At 38.7% G+C, this 12,428-nt stretch overlaps 1 protein-coding gene across 6 annotated transcripts in view; it reads right to left on the bottom strand.

Moving 5' to 3' along the window:
* ARHGAP21 (Rho GTPase activating protein 21) overlaps window positions 1-12,428 on the bottom strand; it is a 209,975-nt gene that overhangs the window by 62,797 nt on the left and 134,750 nt on the right. For all 6 annotated transcript variants that reach the window (XM_045003537.1, XM_045003535.1, XM_045003536.1 and 3 more), the window contains exon 7: window positions 7,082-7,136. In XM_045003537.1, the coding sequence (XP_044859472.1) occupies window positions 7,082-7,136 (55 nt within the window). The remainder of the gene's footprint in view (window positions 1-7,081; window positions 7,137-12,428) is intronic.

Genomic DNA, 12,428 nt, shown 5'->3' on the forward strand with positions numbered 1-12,428 from the left:
ACACTCAAAAGTTCTTTCCAATAAGGGCTATTTCTATGCTACGTTTTAGCTTTCTCCCCATGCAATTTTGATACTAGAGGGTTTTTTTTAGTTACAAAAAATAATTATTTCCAAATAATGGAGCAAGCCTTTTTTACTAAAAAAGCAGATCAACCAGTTTTGCTCAAACATGCCAAAATAAATAGATTAGATCATCATGGGACCAATCTAGAAAATTACCGTCTGGAAGAGTTAATAAATTTTAAGTGACTAAAAACAAGGATTAGAATGTGTTATACGCTCTCAATTTTCTATTTAATAAACTGTACAGAACGTAATTTACTAGGTTTCTCTTGCTTTAGCTATACCTTCTTTCCCATATCTAACCAAGGTTAATATTTTCCTGCTTTGTTTTCTGTATCTTTCTTCTTTCCCTCTACCCCATAAAGTATATGCCCTTTTCTATGTCTACATTACATGTTTTACCACCTCCTCTTTGTTTTCAGTCTTTCCTAGTTCTTCCCCCAAAACAAACTACTCATACCTCTCCCTCACATCTCTTTTCTAACAAATTCTGCCTCTCACCACTCTCCCACATACATTTTCATACCCAAATCTCCTAACTCCTACCCATCTCAGTTCCCTCATTCATAAGCCAGAAAGGTCTTCTAAAGCCAGAGGATTCTACCAGAAGACTAAAGATAGGCATTCCCCCTCAATCTTTCCTTCCGTTTTTAATTTTGATGCTGCCTGAAAAGAGCTACCAGCAACAGGCAAGGCTTTGGAAGCTGTTTGCAAACAAATTTCAGCAATTTTCATTCTGTTCACATTATAACCAGAGAGACCAGAAGTCTTGTTCTTATTGAAATCAATGAGCTGCAGGAATAATCTGACCAAGAAAAAAATTTTTAAATGCTAATTTGTCAAAACCAAATTTATTCACGTGAAAGGGCTGTTTTTGACAAATCTCATTTCAAAGACTTTAGGGAAAAAACGTTTTGAAATTGTGGAAAGGTCCCATCTCACCGTTTTGTTTTTTAAAATCAGCTTTTCGGTTCAAAACAATTGTTTTTACATTTAAGCTTGTAAAAAAAAGTCAAAATCAAAGACAAATGTTTAAAAATTATCAAAGCACTTTGACTGACAGACAAATTGTTTTGGGATTGTCCATTTGTGTAAGTTTGAGATTTTGAATTGTGTCCCGAATGGAAACAGTTTTAAATCTTGAAAATCTGTGTAGGTTTCTGTGATGAGGTTCACCCCATGCTTGCCCTGAAGGGGTTAATGTAGATTGAGAAGAGTGCTAATTAACCCAGCAGGCCACAGCTGAGGGAAATCAGGTGGCTAAGCAATCCCAACTCAGTGAGGGAACCAAGTTGAGGAGGAACAAGCTGGGCCAGATTTATGAAGCTAGGAAATTGGCAGCATAGGAGTCTGCTGGGAAACAGGCTGCAGTCATTCTCTGTGAGAAGGAGGAGTGTTTGGAGGCTGCAGAGGCAGGTAGCCTACAGTTACTCCCTAGGAGGAGCGAGTTGGGAAAGCTGGCAAACCCAGAGAGGGGGAGTGCCAGATGTTAAGGAAAGGGCTCAGGGAAAGGCACCAAGGTCTAGAAGGGAATGGACCCTGGCTGCTGACTAGATGGTCCCTGAGCTGGAACCCAGAGCTGAGGGCAGTCCTGGTCTCCCCTACTACTTGCTGAGGGAGTAGCACCATGTGACAGTGAAAGGGAAAACTGCCTAAGACTGCTGAGCAATAACTTTGAAAGACTATCCCAGAAGGGGAAAATTCAGAGTGACCTGGCCAGAGGGCCAAGACACAAAAAGGCTGCAGATCATGGAGTGAGAGAGGGGCTGCAGCGTGGAAGAGAGATGGAGAGATGGTTTGCAACCACAGGAAGGGGTGTCAGCTTCGCAAGCTATTCCTCAGAGTGACCAGGAGGAGGTGCCATCCTAGCGGTGAGTTGAGCACCCCGTCACAGATGGGAAAAACCTGTTTCCTGCTCACCCCATGTCAATGAAAATTGTCATGGACTACACCAAGGCCAGGCTTTCACCCTTAATTCCCTTTTTAAATAAGGAAAGCAAAACATTCCACAGAAACTAACACTTGCTTTGAAAACCCTCCTAATTGCTACAGGTGAATGGACTATTCAAAGTCCTGTTTTCAGGAAATAAATTTAATGACAAAAAAAATCTACATTCACACACTACCATGGACATGTTTATAAAATATTCAAAGAACAGAAAAACAGTGACACATTATTCAAATACTTACCGCAGTAATCAGTCATCAGCACACTGATGAGACTGCCAAGCACCCTAATGTTTACCACAACCAACATTATTTTCAGAAAATAATTAATCCATTCTCTCTTTATACAGGTAGACAATGAACCTTTTATCAACTTACCACCACTGTTAACCATTAACTCTGAAGCTTCCTACAAAATATACCGGTGTTTAATTACAAAAGTTTACAAGAGCTTCTGATGCAAGAAAACACTGCCACCTGAAGATCTGCATCATGGAATTTGTTGATTAACTGCCACAGAGCAAAAAGTCAGCTCAAGCCCTTTGTGCGCAGTAAGGAAATTTTTTGAGAATCTGTATTCAAACTCTGAGGTTGAAGTTTACTTTTTATTTTAACCATAAAGGCTGATTTGCCACAACTTAAAAAAATAGGCTACTTAACATCAAATACAATTCTTAGACGTGAGAAAGGCAATGTAGATTCTCAACTCTAAAAATCATTCAGAGATTGTCTTCCCTTAGACAAAAGAAAGGAAGTTCCATTTTGTTTTGTTATTCTGAAGACTATGCGCTAATCCCCAGAGTGCATTGCTCTGGGAAGAGGGGAGGAAGGTCCTTCACTGAACCTGGGGGCAAAAGAACATCTCTACAAGAAACACAAAAGAAATCTCTAAATCGCTGATGTTATAGGAACCTAATTCAAAGAAAAATGAAGTTACATGAACGAAACGTCCTGAAATTAATAACTAATCATTTTATTACTAAACTTCATTCAAGAGATTGTTTCTCTCCCACCCCCACCCCCCCAAGACATTTATATTAAAGTAAAAAAAAAAAGGTACAAAAAGACTAACCCATTTCTGGCATAGCACAATCAGTTTTTAGTATCTGCACCCTCTCAGAAATTCTGTCAACAAAGCTATAACATTATGTCCCACTGAAGTTTTCATTCGGATAAATGAAGGCCATAGTGGAAATATTTACAATGATCTGATGTTTCTGATTGGTTAGCAAACTGCTCCTACTAGCAGTCTTTTTCAGCGAGCTAGCCTGGTGCTCAGTGGTAGCACAATATGCTCAGCCTTGGAGTACTTGTAGCAACAGAAAAGGAAGCTTCTCTAGTAAGACCTCTGGTAAACGATGTGCAGGACTGTCAGTCCTGGAGACCCAAGCCTGCTTTTATCCACCAAACAGATGTAACATGGTCAGTGGAAGGATAGAACAATCAGACCATAAGCATGCTTCAACCCGGACGTAGAAGGAACTGACTTTAAGGGCAAGAGGATATTTTAGACTTCATAGCCTAAGCTATTCTTGGCATCTCTGCTGAAGCTGCCAACATCCAGTAATATAGGTTCAAACTATAACTCTCATGACGACAGCCTGGGAGATCTACAAAGGCAATGCAGCATACCTTGAGTAGCAAGGTTAGGGGTACAAGAAAGATAGGGACCTAACATCTGAGCTGTGTTGATGGATTTGAAAAAAGCCTCACTCTGCATTCCTACCCTGTCAGGACGGCTGGCCCAAGAGGTTTAGGAGATCACTGTAAAGACATGGGGAATAACAGGGATTCTTAGATAGTCACACTGGGTTTCAAGAGAGAACTAAACTAAACAAAACTTCACAAGATTTTTTTCAAACTCAGAACACTAAATGGGGATGGGTTTTTGTGTCACACAAAGAAATCTGTCCAAGAATCAAGGTAACTTCCTACATTATTATAATCTATATCACACTTGTTGCCAGTCATGACCCTAGGCACCTCGTAATCACATTCCACACACTACTGCAATAATATCTGTACAAAATATGGCTTGGGAGGTATATGAAAGCTAACATGCTGGTTATTAAGATTGTAAAGTGCATGTGTTAAGGTTATATGAGAAATTATAAATTCTCTCTGTGTGATGTTATTATAACATGTTTAAAACAAGACAGCCAAAGGAAAGTGGGTTTACCTCTATTTCCATATTAACAGTAAACCAAGCTATCAAGCTAAACCAGTGGGGATTATCCTGCTCCTGAACTTGAGAGAGAGAGAATTAAGGTAGCTCCTGCACCCCAGAGACACACAGGAGACAATCCCCAGGAGACTGAATCCCCAGGAGACCTTCCTGATTTGTAAGACAAAAGCAATCTCTTTGGGAAAAGAAGAAACAGAGAGAGACTTCATCTTTATCCTTCACTTTAAGGAAATCAAATCGGTTGGTGTCTTATCTCCTTGATGGGTCCCGGCCACCAAAAAACTTGAAAGAAAGTTGTGGGTAAAAGAAATCATCTTGAACAAAGACTGTCTTGCTAGGTTAAGTTTTATACTTTCAGGTGCATTTTTTCACTTTTATTTGCTTATAACCATCCTCTCTCTTTTTCACCTGGTACCACTACTTAGTCCATGCTCTTTTGTTAATAAACTAGTTTTATTTCTACATAAACCAATTCAGCTCTGTGTTTGAAGGGAAGGTCATATTTACCCCAGTTAAATTAATAAGCCGAGATGTACCAACTCATTAACAGAGCAGCAAACTTAATATCTTCTGTGAATATACAGTGGTAGAGGCCATGCATTGCAGAGGAATGTCTGAGGAGCTCAGGGGCTGGAGTTCTCCGATTGTTACCTGCTAGGCAAGATTTGCGCTGGGAAAGCATTAAGAAGTATGTTGGTGAGAAAGACAAACTGGTGTGGCCAGGAGCTGATGCACAATCTAATCACCAGCAACTCCCACGCTTACTGAGGCAGAGAGGTAACAGTAGCTCACAGCTATGGGTATCCCCAGCAGCATGTTACATAAGTCTTTGTTAATCACAGACATTTTTGATAATAGTATAAGACAAAGTTAGCTGATAAATTGTTACAGAATACAGTGATCAGGGACATAGTTACTTGAGGCTCAATTTCTAACCAAGAAAAATGGACATTATCGTCTATGTATTAGCAGAACACTTAAATCTACAGATTAAACAGTTAAATATTTTTTTAAAAATTTAAAAAAAAAGACTCCTCTCCAATAGCAACAATGAAGTCAAATTTCATTACAGTAGTGCAATGTATGTTACACTGGTTAAAGATCTGTTATTTCAATTTTAAAACCCTTTGTTGTAAGATTTATATTATGCTATGAAGTGTCCTCTGGTTTGAAACTTAGCATTCAACATTTCAGGTTTAGTGAAATCTTAATGTAACTTTATATTTGACAAATTTTGGAAAAGATTCATTTGTCCATTCTTGCACTAGCAAATGTAAAATAAAATTAAACGAACAACATGAGTTATGGGCAGTATTTAAGATTTAAGTGACCTAAAAAAAAATGTTTTTTTTTTTAAAGGAAGTTGAATTCTGTAGGATGCATCTGTGGTGTGAACCATCCATTCTTGTTATTTTGAGTGTCTCAGCCTGGCATCTATTCACAGATGTCCAGTTTTTGCCCTATGTTGAATTTAAGTTAAAAGCTAAACTCTTCACTGCACCTCTCCCCCATTTCCAACCTCTCTCTATCATTATGGACACCACCACCATTCTCTGAGTCATTCAGGACATAACCTGGGCATCATATGCTCATTCAGGCCATTTTTAAATCTTGCCACTATTCCCACATGACATAATCCCGAAAATCCAGTTTTTTCTCTCAATCCACAAAGCCAAAACTCCCATCCATATCCATCATCTAATGTCTTCACTACTGAAGCTTCCTCTTTCCTGGCCTTGCCTACTGTAGGCTTACTTCCCCCTCAAGTCTATTCAAAACACTGCTACTAAAATGATCTTCTTGACTTGTTACTCTAACCACATGAAGCACCCTTCAAATTTAGATTCACTTATCATGTGATGCCTACAAAACTCCTGCTGCTGTCAATAGCTAACCAAGTCTTTTCAGACCTTTTGCCTTTTCCTACTCCCTAGCTATAGCCCCAATTAACACAAACACCAATACAGGTAATTTACAAGGCTGTGCCAATTCTTCACCAGGCTCATTCGCATGTGTTTTACCCTCAGCTCTTGGGTGTTCAGACTATAAGCCCTCTGGACAGGGATCATCGCCTCTGTTTAACAGTCACCAGCACAGTGGAGCCTCAATCTTGGTTTTGAGCCATCATAAAAATATTTACAACAGTTTGAGTAAAAAGGTTTTGGAAAACTATTTGATTTAGAAAATAAGTTACTATATATACTGTATTGTTTGGGGAAACTTTACAAGTTTCAGGAAAGATGTGCAATACTGCACATACAGTAACATTTTCTAAAATATAGTTCTCCTTGTTCAAATTATATGCAACTGTTACATTTTGTTATAGAAATGTTCACTGTTTTGTTTCAGGTGACACTGCATCTTTTACACGGTGCAACATTATACTTCTCTTCAAATTCGGAAGTACCTCTTACTTGGAATTGAATTCTGTGTAGAGTGCAAGTAAGCTCTTTCAAAAAAAAGTCACAAAAAATCTAGCTATTTTCTTAAAATAGCCCTTTCTCAAGTTCTAATATTAAGAAACCTACATTAAATCAAGTCAGACAACCATAAGTGTCAGAATTGTCCTTTCTAAAATACTTCTTTAGCATAGCTTCAGTATTTTACTAATATAGTGGAAAATGCTATGAACAGAGGTATTTTTCTTGGGTCCTAAAAACTATTACTGGTGCTTTCACATTCTGAGATTTCAAAGATAATAAGCAAGTAGAGTGGGAGTTAAGGAGTAACAAAAATAAATGTTGTGATTCCAACTACTTCCTAACAGCAAATGTTCAAAGATTTAAAGTATTCAGAAAGCAGCATACATTGTTCAAAAAAATTTCAGCAAATCAATGAGTTTTTTCAATAGTATATCTTATTTTCATGTTCAGAAACACAACATACCAGTTGAAGGATGTCTTCATCTTTAGGCATAACACTAAGTTCCAGTATGCAGTCACTGAAACACAATAGAAAATATTACTCACAATTTTGAAAAAGGGGATTTTATGTTCAGTTAATATAAGGAGAATGATACTGGTTAAGATATGGTCTGCTTGCTTCCCCCATGTCAGAACTTGTCGAGCACTCACCATTTAAAAGTTAAAAAATGCTTAGCCTTTCAAATGAGTCTATTCCAGGGGTAGGCAACCTATGGCACACATGCCGAAGGCGGCACGTGAGCTGATTTTCAGTGGCACTCACACTGCCCAGGTCCTGGCCACCAGTTCGGGGGGCTCTGCATTTTAATTTAATTTTAAATTAAGCTTCTTAAACATTTTAAAAAACATATTTACTTTACATACAACAATAGTTTAGTTATATATTATAGACTTATAGAAAGAGACCTTCTAAAAACGTTAAAATGTATTACTGGCACGCAAAACCTTAAATTAGAGTAAATAAATGAAGACTCGGCACACCACTTCTGAAAGGTTGCCGACCCCTGGTCTATTCACTAGAGATGAAATAATAATGGCAATCATAGCATGGTCAATAAATTCATTCTTTTTTTCCCTTTACATACTGAATTTTACTTACCAAGGTTTGTTTGTATATGCAATATGTTAAAAATAAGATGTTATACCATGCAGATTCAACAGAATTAAATATTCCTCCTTCAATACTACACTACACAATGCAATCTCTTTAATAAAATAAACTTCTCTTATTAAGGAAGTTGGAGCAAGGATGGTGGGTCCCCCACAATATTATCACACCACTGACGTTTTTCTTTTGCATTCCAATGTAACCTTTTATAAAACAACCATATTTAGCTTGTAAGCTAAACAATCTGGCCATCTTCTGGATGGAAATGCAGAATATCTGCCATCATAGCTTACTTGGCTAGCAGGTAAGAGTGGTTATATGCACAGCAACTTGCCAATTATGAGTTTCTAAGGTACAGTAACTCCTCACTTAAAATCGTCCCAGTTAACGTTGTTTCGTTGCTGATCAGTTAGGGAACACACTCATTGAAAGTTGCACAATGCTCTCTTATAACATTGTTTGGCAGCTGCCTGCTTTGTCCACTGCTTGCAGAAAGAGCAGTTGGAGCTAGCTGGTGGGGGCTTGGAACCAAGGTGGACTGGCAGCCCCCCCATTCAGCTCCCCGCTCTCCTAAGTTCCCTGTGCGGCAGCCACCCAGCAGGCTAGCAATTGCCCGCAGTTCAGCTGTCCCTCCTCCCACTGCCATGTGCTGCTCCCACCCTCTGCTTTGGAGCTGTTCCCAGGAGCCTCCTGCTTGCTGTGCGGGGCGGGGGGGGGGAGGGGGGAGGTGGAGGCTAATGTCAGGGTGTCCCCCTCCCCCCGGCTTACCCCATCTCCATAGAGCAGCGGGGGTGGGGGAGTAAGACAACAGGGCTCAGGACAGAGGGAGCTTGCTGACAGCAGCTGCTGTCTCAACTTGCTGATCTACTTAAAAAGGCAATGTACTTAGAGTGCAGCCAGCGTACTTAAAGGGGCAATATGCATCTCTCTCTCTCCCCCTCTCACTCACTCATTCTCTCACACACACACACACACACAGTCTCTGTCTGCCATGCTGTCTCCCCTCCCTCCATTTGTGCTGCCTTGTAGAGTGAGGGGCTACATTAACAACGTGTTAACCCTTGAGGGCTCAGCCGAGTGCTAGTTCATCATTTGGCAGTAAGGCATTCCCTGGGAAATATCCCACCCTCTGGGAAGCTTGGTTGATGTGGTGAAGTCAATGATCATTGCTGTATACAGTATTAAATTGTTTGTTTAAAACTTACACAGTGTGTGTGGATAGACAGACTTTTGTCTGGTGAAAAAAAATTCCCTGGAACCTATCCCCCGCCCATCCCCATTTACATTAATTCTTATGCGGAAATTGGATTTGCTTAACATCCTTTCTCTTAAAGTTATAGTTATGTTCCTGAAAAATGCAACATTAAGTGAGGAGTTACTGTATCTATACTATCTTTTTTTTTTTTTTAATCTGCTTTTTGGGGGATACCTACAAACTATGGTACCTGCCTATGGTATCTTGGACAAAAATTAAAGTTGCAAATGTGTGAATACAAGTAAAACTACCCACTCTCCACTATCTTATGTTAATTTAAAGGTCTTGAAAACTGGCAGAGAAGACAGTGGAGGCAGTAGCAAGGCAAGCATCCCCATCCAATCCCATGATTGTGCTTCAACCTCATCCTGGAGAAATCAGCTAAATCATATGGTAATAGGTGTACTGTCAGCTATTTATTGGCATCTCATGTCAAGCTTTGGTCTTTATATCTGGATTACTAAACCCACAGGAAGAACTAAGATAAAAAAAAGTCACGAGTAACAGACCACTGGTTTCAGAAGGCATAAGTACATGTGGGTCTGGAATGCCACACTGAAAATGGATTAAAGATGGGTCAGACAGACAGAAATGATAAAAATGTAATCCATGCAGCTAATCCAAAACTAATGTTCAGAAGTTACCCAGAGAGAAACAGTAATCTCATATTCCCCAAACAAAGGCAAATCCTATGAACGTGTTATTCTGGAAACAATGCCAATGAGCTCTATCAAAAACCAAGGCAACTCAAGAACCATGAATATATCTGTACCGCAAAAAGTGATCCGCAGCAGCAAGTCTCAGAACCTGGGGCTACTGACTAGGGCTTGCACTGCAGGGCAAAAAAAGCCATGTGGACATTCAGGCTCCGGGTGGAGCCCGGGTTCTGAGAGCCTGCCCCCAGCACATTTTAGAGACTGGGCTCCACCCTGAGTTAGAGTGTCTACATTGCTATTTTAGCACAAGCCCAAATCAGTGGATCTGAGCTCAGAATCACTGCTGTGGTGTTTTGTTTTATTTTGCTGGGTAGAGGTACCCTAAGAGTCTCCATTGCATTTCCTGGTGTGCACAGATCTTGATACAAATCCTTATCTTCGCATCAGAGAAGACGCTCTACACTAAAACAGGCTGAATTGATTCCAAGTCAGTTTTACAGTGTGTCTTGACTGTCTTACGCAAGGATATTAGAGCTGATCTTATGTGACTTAACTATGGCTGATGAACATTTACTGGAAAAAAAACACTGCTTACTGCATTGAAATGGCATGTCAACAAAAATTAAAAGTGACAGGGCAACTTTAAAGGCATTAGAAATAAATGCCATACCCCTTCTTTTGGAAAATGGAGAAACCCAAGATTTCACCATTTTCAAAAGAAAACAAAATGTCCTTACAGAGAGCGAGAATGACTCTCTCTGAGACTTTAGATCCAGAGCACAGAAGATCCAGTTTGTTCAAGTTTCAATAAAAGGTCAGAACTCAGTTTAACAAAACTTATTTGCCCACAAAAGCAAAGCCTCATTCTTGAAGGCATACCATATGCTTAGTTATTCTTTACATATGAAAGATGCTTCTGTTCTGTAGTTCATTTATCCATTTCCTACTGACTACAGACAAAAAGGTACGATTTCAAAATAGTATAATATGATAAATTAGTTTTCCTATAATATTCATTTGAAATGTATAGTACACTAAGCCAAATGGTACAGTTTCTTTAACTTTTAAAACCAATCATTACAGAAGCAGATTGATATAAACTGAAAGAAACAGTGTGCAAACTACCATAAAAATAAGCCTTCAAAAATAAGTTTCAAAGACTTTTTAGAGCACAAGTTTAACCGATACATGACTATTGACACATTAAAATAAACATTTACAACATTTCCCATTTTATCTGATAATATAAGCAGTAAAGTTATAAGCTAATCTTTAAAAATAGTGTTCACAATACTTTTGTATTGTTTGAAGATGACTCCCCCACACTCTATAGTAATAGTTGGAAAAGGAGGAAGGGAGAGAGGTACTGTAGTTTTACATTATTGCTCCTGAAAAATATAGACTTCAGTACTGGAACTGACCTTAGGACTCATGAAGAGCCCCATGAGGCAAATTATGCAAGGGTTCACACCTATGCAAGGGTTCATCTATGCAGATCCAACTTCAACATCAGGACCTTAGACTCTATATCAGAAAGCCACGTAGCTGATAATGCAAAGTTCCCATTCATGTAGTTCCTATAGAGGAAAGGGGGGCTCTTACATATTGCAGAATATCAACCACTCTCCTACTCTTGCTTGTTTCATGCTTGTTTAGCGGAACTGTGTAAACAGATTTTTCTTCTATTCAAATAAAATTTAAAAGACTAGACTAATTTCCAATGAGTCACCAAAAGAAATCCAACATTTGTAAACTAAAAACGTCACTGAAGAGGCTTCAACTATTTTGAGTGATCTAAATGGGATTGTTAATTTATAGGAACCTTGTGGCAGAGGGGTTTGAGACCTCCCAGTGTTCGTAATTTGTAAAATATACCTGTAAATCTCAAAATCTTCATGCCAGGTGTCAAGATATTAAGGAAATCTTAAACTGTTTTCTTCATTTCCTTAATACTCATGAAAATGTATGCAAGATTATCACTTATATAATGCTGATCGGAATCACACACAAAGGAAGTGACAGTTTGAATATTAGGTACAGCATTATTAATTCTTAGAAATGTCTATGGAAAGCACTGATCAAGCAAACATGACATAAAAATGAAGTTATTTGCTGTTCTTAGTCAAACTCAGCATCAGAAGAGGCATCAAAATGAAAGCACTAAGACACAGAATCTAGACCAGCGTGAAGACCCACATTTTATGAGCTTTTTTGTGTGGCTAATGTTAATCTTGTGTATAGTTCTGACGGTTTTAGCAATACATTTATGTTATGAAAAATTAAGAAGGAAACAGAATGCAAGGATGGGTTGTAAAAATCCATATTCAATGTTCAAGTATCAGAGGGGTAGCCGTGTAGGTCTGTATCCACAAACAATGAGGAGTCCGGTGGCACCTTAAAGACTAATGGATTTATTTGGGCATAAGCTTTTGTGGGTAAAAAACCCACTTCTTCAGATGCACGGAGTGAAAATTACAGATATAGGAATAAATATATATCAGCGCATGAAGAAGGGAGTTACCTTAAAAGCAAAGAACCAATGTTGTGGCTCTTCCAACCCCCAAATGACTTTCTAAAAAATCATTACTATGAATTAGCATATTGATCTCCTGTTTCTTGGTCTATTTTCAACAATAACTAGTAAAATAATGTGCGTCTCTTACAGGTTTTTACATTAGTGCCCATCACGTCTCTAAGTTGTTGTATGCAAGTGAATAAAGATAAAATTTTGGTGGGCCAATCTAATAGGTTGGCAAATACTGGTAAATGATGTAAGACCTAAATTCAAGAG

Source organism: Mauremys mutica, chromosome 2, assembly GCF_020497125.1.
Source record: "Mauremys mutica isolate MM-2020 ecotype Southern chromosome 2, ASM2049712v1, whole genome shotgun sequence".
In the NCBI taxonomy this organism is placed as follows: Eukaryota; Metazoa; Chordata; order Testudines; family Geoemydidae; genus Mauremys; species Mauremys mutica.